The sequence below is a fragment of the Acanthaster planci genome, linkage group LG04, assembly GCF_054643075.1.
Source record: "Acanthaster planci isolate LZ-2023a linkage group LG04, COTS_SCS, whole genome shotgun sequence".
NCBI classification, from domain to species: Eukaryota; Metazoa; Echinodermata; class Asteroidea; order Valvatida; family Acanthasteridae; genus Acanthaster; species Acanthaster planci.
Genome location: NC_141780.1, coordinates 14,075,231 through 14,093,016, shown reverse-complemented (window position 1 = coordinate 14,093,016; position 17,786 = coordinate 14,075,231). Strand labels below are relative to the sequence as shown.

The following is a 17,786-nucleotide window of genomic DNA, read 5'->3' as shown; positions in this document are numbered from 1 at the left end:
CTTCAGAGCATTTTTATGTTAGGCAACAGGGTCTGTTTGTAGTCTACTGAATTGCCTCATTCAAGGCACAAGGTGTGAAAAGGCCAAGGTACATTAAAAATGCAGGCTCTAATGTGCATGCAAGGGCTGTGCGATTAAACTGATCAAATCAATTGATAAGGCAGCAATGGGAACTTCTGCATGAAAAGATCTATGCATACTCCAGGGTTCCTTCATAAAAAGCAAAATAATGCTGCTTCATGAATTACCTTCTTTTTCACATGCCATTTAATGTGCATTGTAAAGTTACATCGAGGAGGTGCATGAAGATGTAATGAACGTAAAACTTAAACATCCCTACATGTACCTGCTTGTAGCCATCTTACAGTAAACACTTAACTATGTTCATGTATATAAATGCAACAACATTCTTTCACAGCTTTCTAGAGTTGGAGACAGAGAAAAAGAAGAAAATATATATGCACAAGTAGCCTGAATGTCTGATCAAAATGCAGATTTCCATTATAAATCAATAACGGCCAGCACTGCTGGTGTGATCAGGAGGTGCACTTGAAACTCGGCACTGAATGCTTTATCCATCAGAGGAGGAGGACAGAGTGAAAGCGAGACAGAGGGGAAGTGCAGCACTGAAGCAATAAAAGCAAGGTGTGCATGGCATGAATCTGACAAAATGTATACGAGTTGGGTGAATTATGGCACCATTAACCATCCGCTGATGGTTTATTCAGGTGAAGTTGGAGGGGACCCAACATGATTTAATGGCTCATGTTTATGCGCACCTACTCAAAAATAAGAAGAGGTGGAAAAAAAAACACCTCTGTGAACTTCAGAGATGTGAAACTGTGGGACTGTCTACACTTGTAATGGCAGAAATACACCCTGCCATGGGATCTGAGTGGATGGATGTCCAGCCAGTTATCACTTCTATCTGATCAGTGCATGAGTGGAGACAAAAGCCAGGGCAGACACTGCATTGCTTAGACCACTAGCATGTGTCGGAATGCCAGTTCCAATTAACGGTTTTGTTATGGGAGAGGATATCCAAAGGCCTGACAGACCAGACATGGCACGCAACTCAGGGAAAAACTGGTGCATCTACGGTGATTTGCACTCCAAAAGTCATCTGGGGCATGCATTACATTCGTACCAGTTACACTGGTAGAAACACAATTTTGCCGGTGCTTCCGGTGCACAGAACAGACCACATATATACATATGTCTGCAAACAACTGACTGCACATTTGGAACAAATTCTGTGCTTCAGAATATAAGTTAAACCTGTGCAAGCTTATTTCAAATTTAAGTCAATTTTGGGGGTATAGGTCTATCTGAGTTTTTCTGACATCAAATCTTTCTGAAGTGCCCCTTCAAATTCACTTTTGAGTTCTGACCTGATTTACTGACTCATTTGTTTTCAACTAGTGGACCTGAAATGACTCACAAAACTTTATGTCTTTATTTCCTCACAGCTTCACAACAGGAATTTATGAAAGTGCCACAGTGCTGGCTTTGATGGTCTATGCATTAAAATGTTTCAGTGCAGTGTAACTTGCTGCATTAGAAACACAGGCCATTATACCATAGACCTTCAGGTAAGAAATCAGAAAGAAAACACAGGAAAAGGCAACAGCCAAGAAAACAGTTTTCCTTCAAGTGTGAAGTTTTATTTTTCTAGGCACTGTTAAATCCTCACTGATCCAGTAGCATGATTGTTTAGATTGAAAATGGTTTCAGTTTCATGGCTACTTCACACAAACACACAAAACCACAGTAAGTGCAACGGTGTCAGGGTGTTAAATCCTGTCAATATCTAGATCTCCAAATATGTCAAGAACTTCATTGAAGGGGTTGAAGTCCAACTTCTGGTATTTGCGAAGTGAAAAAAAAAGAAAGAAAGACCGCCAGAAAAAAAGGGGTTCAAAGTGGTGCCTGTTTGAACTATTTCTGCAGGGTAGTGTGGAATTTAGGGCAGCCAGTATAAAAGCAGCTACAGGAGGGCCAGCGGGCTGTGTGCCTTGACACTCAAGTGCATGTTGTATGGGCCGCTGTAATTGCAGCCCAAGTACACGATTCACACAAAAAAACCTCCGGGCTTTTGATTGCTGCCCCACCTCTGCACAATGGAAGTGCAGCCGAGGAAATGAGGTTCAGGGGGTTGACTACTATTGACCCACGCTGCTGCTTGATTTTTGGCGGATTTGCCAGGATACCGGTTTGGCTGTGTTGGGGCAAAAAGGAAGGAACATGAGCAATGCCTCATTGGTATCATGTTTCCCAGTGGCTTTCATTGGCAGTGTCAGGGTACAATCCTTTCGGTGTTGTTGTGGTACACACTACAACAAAAACAAGCACAGAGCAATTTCAAAGTTCCCGAGAGACAACTGGCCAGAGAATTTCAGTTGATCATGGTCAAAATTCTGATTGACAACTACATGTGACTCATATTATGAGCATCAATAATGCCCTACGGTGTAAGAGCACTTCTCAAACAATTTCAAAGTTAGTTTCTGCACAAGTTTCCAATGCACTTACATAAAACAGTTTTAAGAATTGACCTAAAATGTGCAATGTACCATAAAAACACCCACAGGGCATGCATTTCCAAGGAGGTACTTAAACGACAGGACTCAAATTAAAAATAGACGCAAACTAAATGGTATAATTGTACCATTTCAAGGGTGGTGGATTTTAATCAAGATGGGAATTATGCCAACTTTGCAGTGCAATATTTTGGCAAAATCTTCCTCAAATAAAATACCTTCGGTCACAGGACCATTTCCACTTTTAAAAACTGTTGTATGGATCATGTTCACCACACCACAAAATTTAATGTTTCAATTTGAACAACCAGCCTGTCATTAAGGGCATTACAAGCCACACTTCTTTATGCATGAAGTTATCAAATAGCTAATAGTCACCTTTTTGACACAAATCTAGGAGACGCTGGGTACTGACATACAATAAGAGACCAAACAATTGATACAAACCCTTGATGTCCCTTTAGGTCAACTACATTGTACCTTGATTGTTGAAATCTTTCAAAGAAGATATTAATTTGGGGAGTCCTGCCTACGATTCTGGGGTGGCTATTTTAAAGAGCTGCCTGTATTTATGTCGAAAAGTCATGTAATTGCTGTAGTGGATGCAATTGGTCAGTCTGACCCTGAGCAATCAGGCAGTCACTGCAATATCAATCTTACGGCACAATCTGTTGATGCTTCTGCTTTCAGCTTTCTTATTCATGACTGAGGAAGACTATTTGGAGAAGGGGAAGTTAGGTCTGATATTTCTGACAAGTTTGATGCGGTGCGATCAACCAATCACACCCGACAATGACAATTATACCATTTTTAAATAAGCAGTTCTAACAGACATACACCATCCTTGGCCCAGTAACGTGACTCTCAACCAGAAAATTCTACACTTATAACCTCTACGCACAAAACATGCTTGTACAGAAATGCTGCACTATCCTGGTAAATGTACATGTACACAAGCTGCAAAGCACAACATCCTTGATTTCTGCATGTGCGTATACACTAACATTCCCTTACTCTAAACCTATGCCGTGCCTCATAAATTTGATAAGCACAATTAAACGCACCAGATCCTGTAATCCTACATGCCCAAATTAAGAATTTGGGAAGAATACTATAAACGGACATCACAAATGTTTCCCTGATGTAATCAGCAATTAGAAAGCGATAACAAGTCCTAATATGCTAAATTATGAAGGGAAAATACTAAAGCATGAACGTAGAGAAAACTTGGACGTAAGTATCTCGACCATTTGCCTCGTACTAGCCCCTTAAAACATGTTAACTCTGCACAGAGACAACAGGGCACGTACATGATGCCTCAGCAGAATGCAGGACACTGAACACGGATTGCGTCTTGATGTTTTGGAGAAAAGTTGAATGTGTCGCGTTACACTGTGGCACAACACACCAGATTTGACGTGCGCTGGACCCAATGATGAAGCATACACAGGGCTGGAGGAGGGCGGGGTGGCCACACCAACCACTGCGGTGCTAGGCCAGGCCATGACAGCAACAAGGCATGCACAGTGGCACAGCGCGCCATCTCCTATCCCACAGTGCACAGGTGCCTTGGTCTAATCGATAATTATCGCTAGTCTGCCAGTGTGGAAGATGGTAACTCTGTCTCCATTCTAGTCAGGGAGTTTTTTCTTTCCTTTCTCTTTTGAAATAAGGTGTAAAGGTCTGGCCAAAGTGACTGTAAAGCGCATGTGTACCACTGGGCCTCCTGCAAGTCAACTTGTCTCAATGGATTAGATACCCAGTGATCAACTGGTCCCAACGTACCCTACCCCCAAGAACTCTGGAGTCCGAAGTCCGACCTGCTCCTACATGGGAGCAGGGCAGATGTCGGACTCCACAGTTCTGGGGGTAAATGTACCCCAAGTCAAGTTGGCAAACGGTCGAATGTCTGAGCCCTGAATTTTTCAGACCAGTTTTACCATGCTCACAGGGATTGTGCAGTGTGTCAAGCAATGTCCAAGTATCTCACTCTTTCCCTCGCTTTGCCACTGGCTGATAATGCTTGTGGGGAAGGGAAATAAAGTTTGACATTAACTAGAGGAGTAATCCACAGGGTAAGTTAACAGGCCAAGTATTGTATGAAGTAACCAAGAATTTTAGGATTTGAAGAGTCTACTTCAGTACTTACAGAATTTTGACCCAGTGCGGAATGTTCGATGGAACGGATGTCAACTGCCTCTTGTTACAGTCCACCATTTCTCCAAGGCAGGCACAAGGTGCAGGACATCTAACGAACTGTGAGTCTTGAACTTGACCAACAACTCCACCAACAAGTAACGTCAGAAGCCAGCAGAACCAGCACCAAAACACACACAGCCGTTGCATTGTGGTGGCTGGGACGGACGCCATCTTGCCTAGCGAGTCGCCCGGCCGCTTCCCCGCGGGAGCTTGAGGTCGAGCTGTGCTACACACAGCGAAGAGAGGTTGATCGAACGATGCAGCAAATCTGACAAATTGGTTGCCTCTCACTCACCTACAGGAGTCCAAATCGAAGCTGCAAAATCCAAGAGATACATCTTAACGTTAGAAAGTAATCCTTCGTTTTGAATAGAAGAAGAATATCCAAGAAAATTCCAAGAAAGTTGACCGTTCGGGTAAGTCGTTAAGAGAGGCTATGCTGGTCCACTGGACGTATGAAATACATGTACATGTACAGTCTCGTACATACAGTGCTAGTATATTTACGCACGCATAGTACACGTACGTGAAAAGTATATGGCATGCGCGTGCGTGTTATCAACAGACAGTACACTTGAGTGGGCCATGGCCTAATCTCCTCATGAATATTGATTTAGAATATATTTTTAGAATCACCAATCAACGAAGCTGTCTTATGGAGACCCCACATTCCATAACACATAAACTGAATATCGATTGGACAGTATATGACCCAAGATTAGCCTTAGGCTCGTTCGGTACTATGCAAAGTTTTTATTTTATCAACGGCATGGAAAAGTAAAAACTTGTTTCTTGCATGCATGTGGGACCGGGACTGGAAATCAACAGTTAAACTGAAACATATTAGTTACGTCAACTCCAGGAATATCTATCCATATAATCCGACACAAAAATACAGCTAATGCAGCCGCGAGGTATGATAATTAATGAACATAGGAGAACGTACTTCGTGTTAAAAAAAGAGTAATTAAATTTTGCCAAAATACTATTGGATTCCTGTTTATAAATTATACTACGCGCTTGCAATGATTCCCACTTGATCTTTGGTATGAAAAACAAAAGGAAAACAGAAGCAACCTGATAATTTTTATGCAACAAAAAAATCCCCACAAGGTCATTCAACGAACCGGGATGCAATGTCAAAACACTAAAACCGTTTGACCAAAGATTTCGGTAAATTAAAATGGCATACGCTGAAGCTTCTCGGTATAGGACTCATTTAACCAAAGTGACAGCACGTCTCTTCTCGTCAAGAAGATTAAAGTGTAAATTAAAAATGTGATTTTTTATATATTGCAGTACATACTTTGGTGACGTGTAAACGGTCAGAGTAAACATCGAACCCCTTTGTGCTGCCAGCTTCATTATTGAGTCGATGATCAGTTCAAAATAACAGTACAGTCATTATAAAGCAACCGTTATCACCCCCCCCCCAAAAAAAAGCTTTCAGGAAGCTGCTGTACTTCGCACACCTGAAAGAAGTATAAATTGTACTGTTCGACCAATGTTGTCGACGGTTTACTTTGGATTCCTTGCGGGCAGTTTTGAAACTCCAGTATTGATCAAAATAAAATAAAAGAAGTGACCATCGCGCGGGTATTTTACCAGCCTGCCGCTTTGGCGTTTGGTAAACAAATGGATAATGCACATACCACTTTAAAGGCGCTAAAAATGCCCATTGTGTTCTGAAGAGGGCTTTACGAAAAAGAGCAATGTGATCACGCAAATGAGGGAGGATCAAGGCTTCGGCAGTACCGTGCAGGTGTGCTTGAAAACAGTGGGTGGGGTAGCACCATAAGGGCTCTAATTATTGGCGTTCACGGGATCAAAAAGTAGGAGAAACCCGTCAGATAGAACAATAATTTAACGGCCAAACTGCATCGTGGTAAACCGTCACGTGATGATTACATGAGCGCACAGATAAAAAAAAATCGTGCCTAACGCACGAAAAAAGCAACTAATTTTTATAACTGTTAACTTGAAGATGATTGCAGAACACCATCTACTTGAACACATCTTGTACCGTGGCTACAACTTAACAGAAAAAGAAACATTTAGCTGGATAACAAGTACGCATGGTGTATTCTAGGTGTACACAGTCCACTGAAGAAAAGTGTCACTTGCCCCCGTAGATGTATCACATTGCATCTGTACGGCATACAGGAACTGAATCGGTCAATTTGTCTCCATTAAGCCATTTCGTATCGAAAATTACGACAGTATTTCACGTAATATACACCGACAAAAATACAGTTCTAGAAATTGTAATATAGAATTACTAATGGAAGTTCAGTAATCGACCGGCATTCAAATCATCTTGCGGGTGAACATGTATGCAAGGAGTTATTTGAACGCTGAACCGGCAAACCTTATTTCCCATTGTTGCAACACGTTCACTTGCCGGGAACAAAGCTAGTCGATTAGCGAGTTCGTGACTGGGCCGGCGATTTGGAGCGGCCGTGTGATCTGAGTCACGAAGCCCGGGCTGCGATCAGACGAACCCGCACCTGTGGCCGCTACAAAGAAGACGGGAATAGCAGCCGTGACACAGATGATAATTCAGGATTAGGGCGTGATTAGGCATGCAAAGAGGGCAGCCCAGTGGATGATGATGGACGAGGCCCACAACCGCTTTCTCAGCATTGGAGGGGCGGCTTCATCTTGGAATCAAGTGATTGCTTTCCCTCATTAACCGCTCCAGTTCTCGTGATAGTTTCCCATAATCCAGAAGATTTGTGATCTGTTTCGCTTGAAAGTTCGACTTGGGTTCAAACAAAGGGGGCTTACAATTTAGAACATCTATAGCAAACATACAAAAAAAATTCTCGAAGTTAAAAAAACAACTTAAACACCAGTACTGTGGGACTTTGTCTCCGTACATTTTTGATTTCACGATTTAATCCAACGATTTAATCTTTCCATTGTCCTCCATTTTATGTGCACAGCTGAGAGTGCAAAACAAATATCACAAGGGATGGTTTCCTAGGATTTTTGTAGATTTTAAGGCGAATGCTAGTGTAAAATATTGTGGAGATGGACAATGCATTAACACCTGTTTTGCAGCATACCTAATGTGGTGTATCAATGACAATCTTCTGCAGTATTTCCCGTTTACTGCAGTATGTAACAAAATAGATGTTACATTTTCATTACATTACAAAATCATATGTCAACGTCCGTCCGCATGTAATTCATATATATTCAGCACACAGTCCAGGTGATGCTACATTCTTGCCATGGTCATCATTACTACTTGTGTTAATTTAAAATCACTTCAGCCTACTTGTTGATACAAGTACCGCTAAACACAATATCATAAAATTCTTAACACAATTTACTAACTCTAGTTAATTATTCCAAGGCAATCTGCTGTGAAATGGAGTCGTTAAAATTATTTTATGGAGAAGATCGATGCAAAAAAGGTCTATTTTAAAAGTGACTTTATAAATTCATTTAGGCCGACTACCGGCGAATTAGACATGTAAAGTATATTATCATACAGATACGTTAAATAGGTTTTCTCTCTTTCAAAAGGCTTTTTCAAAATGGGGGTACCAAGAAATCCGGTTTTCCTGTAAATCTGTATAACTAGGCATTCTGCTACTCAATATCATCACTTGACCACTGTCCGTCTTAATCCCATTCGCGCTTGGTATGTCTACTATACAGCACTCACCATTTTAGGCAAGGCAAGCAAACATGATAGGTCTAGTTGTTTTAATAATCTGTGGATAAAGAAAAGATCAAAAGTCGAGGCATGCACGCCCAATGATCCATGTTGCTGCACAATGTTGAACTTGGAATTACAGCTAAACTGACCTGTTATCCAATTTTTGGACACATATATCTCGGAATTAGAAATGAGAAAGCAGCCCTTATGGCATATCTAGGAATTTTGTAGCATGGCCTTCGAGTAATTTGAATCGAGGATCTAAATGTGTTTTATTTCATCATGAATAGTACAAAAGCTTGATCATGAGTCCCTAATGTACGTCTATGGACACTGAAAAGAGGGGGGCTACCAGAGTTCTAAGCTGACGTGCTATACGAAATCCTGATCATTTGAGATTTACTACGCGTGGGTCGGTCACTACATTATACCTCAAATAGAATTCCAATCTACTAACTCGGAGTGGTTCATAAATCTTTGCAGCGTAGACATCGCGACGGTCAAGTTACGCGGGGACCAATACTTGTATCGCTCACGACCGGACGGACGCTTCCTGCATCCCCGTCAGGCCGGCCTCACATCGCGTGCTCAGTTTTACCTCGTGAATATATTACCTTCTGACAATGTGCAGGCCTGTAAGCAGGTTTCGACAAGTAACTGATAATGTCATTTATCAAGGCATTCACTTACCACGGGTCTCCTTCAGTTCGCTACAGGGTAACAAGGAAGGACCCAAAATACCGAAAGGGCCGTCAGACCTACATGTACATGTACCTCTGAGGAAGAGGTTGCCTATGCTTGCGCTTCCCTCGTTCGTACTCAAACGCCCTCTCTGGTGACGTCGATGTGCATAACGGATCAACGCGTACCACATGCGCGGGATGAACATTCATTGATTGCGTGACACTGAGCAACTAAAACGTCTTTTTGGGGGGTGTAATGGTTTTGAGTACACCCAAGGTGGGGGGGGGGCTTGAAAAGATACCATATACACCCGTACCTACGCAGCCGTGAATCCCGGTCCCCTGTGGCGCAAACGGGAAGGGGGGGTGAACATCATAACCTCGGGGTAAATTCCGGAAGGCCTACGAGCTCCCTCCCCCAAATCCTGGGTGCGACACCGTATGGGTGAAAGCCTGTCCCAACGTCCATAAACGCATGCCGCTGAATGCAGCTGAAGGTAAACTCGGCATGCGACTACTTGACCACGACCTCCCTGCTCTGGTCTTGATAAAAATCAAGGGTCCAAGCGAAGCGCAAGAAATCGAATCCAATAAAAGGGCCGAAGCGGCGATTCTGACGCGGGAAATGACGCAGGCTGGGACGTAATAATTTAGAAATATGCACAACGGGGTGTGGAACGGAGGGCTGCGTATACTCGCAAAACGATGACGGCAGCTTCGCCGTCAATCACTGGACAAATTCGTCAAACGACTAAAATATACATTATTATCACTCGAGCATTTTGCTATTCATCCAAAGCGTACACTCATATTGCCGCACATAATGGAACGCCAACACAAGATGAGTGACCTTCAACCATTACATACCAATTTGGTGAAATCTGTACAACCGGATTATTAAAGATTAAGAAATTAAAATATACGGAAATATGACTTGCTATTTCAAATAAATTCAAAGCTGTGTTAATTTGAACAGAATTAAGACGAGGGGTGGTGTTCATGTATAATACGGTTCCGTAGATGGGCTTGGCCAAATAAACTAATTTCTGACATTTAGTGGGCCAAGTTCCAAGCCCTCCCCTTTTTCTTATTTTGTGTGATTTTGCAGCTCCAAGCAAACCTCGTATTTCCACGGCAACCGCACGGAAGATTATCACACTCAGCCAAGCATGGTCTGAAGACCAGGGTCTCCCACATAAAATGCTGAAATGTCAGGCGGAGGCACGCATGGTGCCCGTCAAATTGACAGAGTCCCAGTTCGGGCAAGATAGTTACAATGTGCACGACAGACTACCTGGCACGTCGTAAATTCCAACTGTTTCCAGCCCATTTCTCCCAAAATGCAACGGGTCATTTTTCAATTGTTGTTGCTCTAGGACTTGATGGATTTGAAAATGTTGTACAAAATATATTTGCCACATATTCATGCAATATGATGTATGCGTGCATTTCTCTCCATTTCATTTTCGAAAGGGAATGTTGGAACGCCATCCGTTGGGGCATGTTATTGTTAATCTGTAAATAATGCGTCAATAGTAGGCGAACCTGCAGTAGAGCGCCCCCAGGTTCATAATTGACTTTGTCTTCTAATCACATGGTATGAACGTCGTAGCCGCAGCATTTTCAAACTACCGGAAAAAACGAGGCAAAACTCAAATTTGTGCATGTATATACAGTCTACTAACATCGAGTGACAACAGAACCTAAAAATAGACGTACATGTTGCCTGTAGCCTCAGTACTGAAAGCCGTTTTGGGACATCACCGTGTAGTGTTGAGCGTATGACTTCTTTTTCATTGTTCCAGTTTTTATTTTTTTTTCAGCCGTGAGGGTTTCCATATGGACGCAAGATCGTGAGAATAACCTGAAATGAGTGAGTCATGCGCGAGAGTTGACATTTGATAACCCTGCTTGATGCATTTTGTGTGAAAGGTAGAACATAGCTCAGTGCTATGAAAACAAGTGAGCCCACAATAACTGGCAAATTGTGCGAAAGTTGGCACGTTGCTGAGTGACATGCGCGTAACGAGTTTCGCAGCACACTTGGTTTTGAATACGATGTGATTTTTGCGATCTGAGAATCAGGGAGGTTGGGAAACACTTTGTGCAACAGTCTAGACGACAGGAAACAAATACCCGAACCAGTAATCTTCTGGTCGAATGAGGCCCTGACCCGCGAACATGCTGCGAATGAGGAGATGTGTGACCTACAGCTTACAAGGGCTGATCAGTGCATTTGAACGTTTGGAGTGATTAGGGCCGAAGGTTGCGTGCAGCATGCCCCGACTGTTGGAATGCCGAATGACGCCCGAATTGGGAAGTGACGTGAATCATTTTTTTCTTCGTTGAGCTTCAATTTATTTCCAGTTGACCAAGATTTGACATGAGTGATGCACAGCCCGAGAATGGACGGGGCAGATGGGCGTTGGTTTTCAGTCACGGCGTGTGCAAGGACTATAATGTAATTACTGATATCACCATGATCAATAAAAACTATAGCATTACCACATTACATGTAATTCGTGTCTCCATACAAAAGATACACATGGCCAGCTGGGGTGTTTCCGTGGAAGTCAAGATGTGTCTTAACCCCATAATGAGCCGGGGGCGGAATCCGCCCTCGACACTTTTTCCGATATCGCCGTTGTACATTTTTTAAGGAGTTGAACCTTTAGGAGTTTTTAGAGTAATTCTTTGCTGTCATTTTGACACCAATTTTGCAAATATCGAACATACTGTTCTCGCGCGCAGCGCGCACTTTACCGAGACGGGTCCCCTGAGACAGGTCAGCCTAAACTGTATACTTTATCCACTGCGGTGCTCAATGCACGCACGCGTATATTGGTACGAATGTAGCAATGAAATTCAAGTGACCGTAATAACAAACGATACGCTCGATTAAGTTCAACCTTCACATTTGTAATGATAAGAAGTGTCTGTATGCATTCAAAATCTGAGAAAAAAAAATCGGGCGTGGCACAGCCGAGTTCGTAGGGAGGCGAAATCCGCCCCCCCCAGCTGTGAGATGGGCCAAAATAACCTGGCCCTTTTACGGTTAAAAGGGCTTGACTTATCTCAAGATGATCGGTTATCTGGTTTATAGCAAATGCCATTCAGAGAGATACTTGAAATAACACATTAACCACACAGAAAGTGCATAATGGCAAAATGATTTAATTCTCAGGGAATTACATTCTCCCCTTAATACGGGCGATTCACACTAGCGCGCCTCCAAGAGTTAGCAACGCGTTGGCCAATCAAAATGCGCGAAATCTGTCAACCCTCTCCCAACGCGCATTTACTCTGTAAATGGGTGCCCATCAATCTGTGCATTGCCGGATCTTCAGGACAAGAGACAAGAGTAGGGGTCTAGTGGTAGAAATTACATCATTATTGTGACTTATGTAGACCCTCTGCCGTGAAAAAACCCGAATATATCCGTCAAACAGAAATGAAATACACGCCAATACGAGCCAGCGGGCTTGGGGCACGTGCTTGGGTTGAGGTATCTTCCTACAGTGGACATAAGTTGCTATACCGTGGGCTTACAAAAGCCGAATTTCTAGACTTCAAGTTTGGGACTTTATTGGGAAGTTTTGCTTGCTTGAAGCACTTCGATGCAACTTGGCTTTTTGAACACCTGAATGAATGAGGACTGGCGCAATTTATGTACCGGACCAACTTCATTTAGAAGAGGGTTAGGGACCCTTGAAATAGCCTATAAGCCTCTACGGGGATGCCCCAAATGTCAAGCAATTAGTTTTTTTTCCATAAATAGATATTTTGGGATTTGTACTCGTAAGTTTCATTTTGTCAGTCGCAGTAAATGACAGTTACATTTTTTTAACATTATAGTTTGTATTGAGGTGGGGTGATGCATCAATCACAGGCAAATTGGGTAATAAGTAACGGATGTTTCCCTGGATAATTCAGTGCCCCCGTCATCTCCCCAGAGCCCGACTGGGTTTCCTCCAGCCTCCCCATGCGCGGTAAATCACGGTGTCATTTCGCGGAGGTTCGGTCTCCACCCCTTTACGAGAGAGGAGAACCTTTCACAGATTTCAGCGGTCATCATTCAACTGCACGGTATAGGGGAAATGGACTCTGTAGGCTCCCACAGACTCGTTGATTACTTTGGGTGTAATGTGAAATCCCATACGCCGACCTGGAAAAGCGAAATTGCGTAATGGGACAGCCCAGCTGAATTCAGGAAATGTTGGGTTAAACATCTTTACCCGCCCAAAAGTTCGTATTTGAGTGCTCGGAAGAAGAGTATCATGTACTTTTGAGTGAGTTTTAATTAATCCACAGATATCAAGGAAATGTTGATCAAACGGGATTTAAAAGGGGGGAAAAATAAACCAACAAACAAAAGTCACTTAGCACACACAAAGGCACATATTAAAAACTCAAGCCAACCAAACAAGGCTGACCCCATTGAACAAAACAAGGAAGCACAACCAAAAGTGCGAGGCAACTTTTATCTCTGATGTTGGAAATTGCTCTTGATAATGCTAACGTTGGACAATGTGTTACTTCGAACATCTGTTGACTTGCATGGCTGTATTAACCTCCTTACAACTCGTGCATAAAACACAGAGAGAGAGATTTCTATCCTTGCTTGATGCAGACAAAAACTGACTCTTTGGAACTTTCGAAACTTTGTATACAATAATATTTATGTCTCTGTCCTGGTTTTTTATATTTAATTCAAGGACTGGAGACACAAGCACTTTACAATCAGTATTTATGAGCTGTTACAATTATTAAGAAATTTGATTAATGAACAATTTGGGCACTTTTCCCAGGGAGAAAGGTTTCAAATTATTCCACTCACCAGCGAACCCGATTTCGTTCTAGAAGTTGTTTCTTGAGGTTGTTTTGTGACTTCGTTTGTTTTGTGTGTTTGTTTTCATGTATTTTGCACACACCTGCACAGGTGTGAAATTTGGGTGAACATTTGTTTTAGTCCGTGTTCTTGCTATATATCATGAAACTATTTAATCAATTATCAGCCAAGAAATAAAGAAAAGGACCAGGGAAAAGAGAAAAAGGAAAAGCACGTTTCCAAAAACAAAAATGACACCAAACGTTTTAAAATGACGTTTCTCTGTCACCCCAGATGCTTCCCAGACTTTATGCAGTCACATAAACGAAAAGGGTTCGTGAAAATAATCGACCGCATGTGCCTAATTAAGCACAGGTGCTGTGAAACACTGACATTTTTCGACATGAGGTATGGTGAGGAAGTAAAGGACATGACATCTTATTTCTGTACATTTCTATACATGTCCATTCTTCTGTTTGTGGTACATTAGCTATTTCCAGACCAATCAGCCCGCGAAGCCCGCCCTCTACCATAACATAATAATTATCCCTTGAGCGATTCGGACAGCGGTGTTTTTGCGGCTAGCTTCCAAGTTGTAGGTCATAACTCTCTCATGAATCATGCATGACTTTATGTAATATTGGGCCAATCAGATGGCTTTATTCGCGTCCATAGCGAATATGTGGTACGTTAGAGATTAACCAAATTCGGAATTTGTTTTGAATAAATACGACACGAAGGATAGGCAATACAGCAGCGTCTGAGACATTGCCAATGCGGGCTCAGCTACGATAGGAAAACAAAAATTAGAATGTGATGTGTGGTCCAATAACTAATCAACATACAGCCGATTTCTGGCCTCCAAAAACAGGTCAAGTTGGGAACTATTGAGCAGCAGAATTTAAAGACAATCAGGCTGAGTTCTTCACACTAACGTGCCCCATTGATCGTGACTGCAAACTGTACTATTTGGAATTACTGGTCATTTTGAACTGATGGAGCGAACAGCAGCATTTTTCATCAGGTTGATCGAATTTAAACGATCAATTATAGCAGTTTGGCAAAAAATCTGCCGCCCTTTAACCCCTCCAGAAGCCGAGGGAAGTACTGGGACCAGACAGAATCGATACGCGCTTGACCCAAATAAAAATGAATGGCACGAGCAGCTGTCTGCTCCAGTTAGCGTGATGATCAGAGTCCCCTTAAGTTTCGTCATGGGCTAAAAAGAGAAACTGCAGCAGGTAAGACTCTGTCGAGTGATTCCAGAGCCATGATGGGCGGAACGTCGCGTCGGCGGACACCAAGAGGTGCGAAGGACACCCAGCCGCGGCGTCGTCACGTTCTGGCCGTATTCGAACCGCCCTCTCTAGATGGAGGGTAATTCGCGGCGGTGTCGACTAACCCATTTCTACTTCTAGAGCAACTTTAGGCCTGCAACCAGGTACCCTCTAATGTTATAGCCTCACGTGACCGAAGCGGGAGGATTTCTTCCGTTTACCCTAACTTCCGACAATTTCCTTGAATTTTTCCGAATCTATCTTCGTTACTTTTTGGAAATTCACGAAGACATCGTGTGTTTGAATATGTGGCATATAGGGCCTTGTGGTTTTCTGTTCGGGTTTACTCACATGCATCAAACAACGGAAAAAAAATGTCAACTTGAATTGTCTCGTTTTCAGTTCTGGTTTGGTTAGCTTTTACATGGCGACTGTCCCTTCTGCACAACTTTAATTGTGGCGATTAAGAAAACCAACACAGATGGTCATCCCAACCCAAACATTATAGTGCTTGGGATGGGGGCGACCATCGTATTCTCGTCGACGGATACTATCTGTCCTAGTTTGGGTCCTGGCCTCTGGACCCCAAAATGCAGTGGGAGGGTGCACCTGACCCGTCAGCAGGGGTTTGCTGATGAGGCCATGTCTATTATCACTTGGCTGTGGCTTGAATTTACTTCAGATTACAGATGCAAAATCGGGGTTGGGCAAATTGATCACAAATGCAAACTGTAATGCTGAAAAAAGAGGGTAAAAAGCGTTGAACGTTGTGTTGCGACTGTTATCTTACTGGTGTCTTAATAGTGTAATTTTGTAATTTAACCTAAACCAAGTGAGGGCCCGGAATTCAGTTACGGGAGTGGCCATTTTGTGGGCAAATTTTAAAGACTCAAATTTCTTTACATAACCTCTAATGTCCTATCTGAAGGGTAATAAGGCTAAATTGGGGGGGGGGGCTTTTAACATGCTTTTGGAAGTGAGAAATGAAATAACCCCCAATCACCTTTCCCTCAATACTTTTTGTTAAATTTCTCCTTTTAGTGGGTGTATGGCCCCGTTGCCCCCCTCATCCACAGCATGATGGCCTTAACGGGCCAAAATTCTAATTTCCAACAGGAAAGCAGAACCATGGCTACGCACCCATATGGTAATTTATATTCCCCACACAAGTCCGGGATATTACCAGACCTACACTGTAATCCCAAGGCACGAAAAATCCTATTTTATCTGCCGGTTAATTCTTAAATTTTGACCGCTTTTCCAGACAGTATATCCCCGCCCATTAACCCGAAGTAGTAATGAGATTACAACAGTGACTCACGGCTATATTCTTATTAAGCAAGGAGTTGAGATGTCTGTTTCAGTGATAGTTTTTTCTCACTTGCCTTGTTAGACATTGTGAATTCATACTGAAAACTGAAGTGTAATAAAGTCGGTTAATATATGATGTGCCTCAGCAAAATTGCCCGAAAAAAATCCAATTAGAGGCTCGTATAAGGTGACCAAAGTGTTTATGTTCAAAATTTTTAATGTCTGAATTCCGTCTACTGTGCCTAACAATGAAATTCAAGTTATCTGAAACAAAGATATGACAAACGTTTCTGCTAATTTAACTTTTGATGATTAGTAGCTTATGAAGAACAAAAGACACACGTTTCTATGTTTCGACCAAAAATTTGACCTTATCTTCCACGCAATTAGTAACATTAATTTTCCTCGGTCACTGACCGGTTTCACCTTGACCCTCTGACCTCTGACCAGTTCCCTGGCCCCCTGTCCTGTCTACAACGGTCTCCCTCCTGCTTCATCTCAATGGGCTGATTACAACAGTTGTCAGGTAATCTGAACAAAAACACCTGGATGGGTCTGGCACCTGAACACAGCGTGCAAGTACTTTGTGGTGGCAAAGTCTGGTGCCCTTTTTCGTAAGTCATTTTACAGGCAAAATTTTCTGGGAAATGAAATGGAAAGTTTGTAAAGGAAACACCAAATGTGGCTTTTTGTTATGCTTGCTTGCCTGTGTTTATACCACAAACCCTCTGTGATCAAAACTTGGGCATTCCAAACATTTTGGTTGACAGATTTTCAAACTGTAATTATTTTGTTTTCTTGAAGAGTATGCCATGCATGTTTTGGCTATATCCCTTGAATTTTGAAAAGTCACCTCAAGTTTCAATTCAACTTATTTTAAATTTTTGTTCTAATACAAAAGGTGTTTGGTGTCTTTTTGGTTTTTACGTGTATTTTCTCATCCATGAGCAAAAACTGTGATGTCCAGGTAGAAAACGTATAAGTTGTGTCAATTTGCGCACAAAAACTGCTGGACAATTTTTGGGGGAATACGGGTGATTCACGATAGTGCACAGCCAAGAGTTTGCAACACGTTGGCCAATCATGACGCGTGAAATTTATCGACCCTTTCCGAACGCGCATTGAGTCGACAAATTTCGCGCATTGTGATTGGTCAACGCGTTGCAAACTCTTGGTGGCGCACTATCGTGAAACGGCCGTATTTGTTGTTTCCCTTTCGTCGGTGATTCGTTGTTGTGTACGCACACAACAAGAAGCCAACGAGCAACCCTTTCTCAA

General features: G+C 42.5%; 1 protein-coding gene across 2 annotated transcripts in view; it reads right to left on the bottom strand.

The window, feature by feature from the left end:
- LOC110973992 (uncharacterized) overlaps positions 1–17,786 on the bottom strand; it is an 85,726-nt gene that overhangs the window by 64,004 nt on the left and 3,936 nt on the right. The window contains exons 1-2 of one of the 2 annotated variants that reach the window (XM_087135350.1): positions 9,100–9,215; positions 4,690–5,055 (exon numbers count right to left, since the gene is read on the bottom strand). In XM_087135350.1, the coding sequence (XP_086991476.1) occupies positions 4,690–4,910 (221 nt within the window). In that variant the 5' untranslated portion in view covers positions 4,911–5,055; positions 9,100–9,215. Of the gene's footprint in view, positions 1–4,689; positions 5,056–9,099; positions 9,216–17,786 lie in introns of those variants that run through there. The other variant, XM_087135349.1, reaches the window with a different exon arrangement.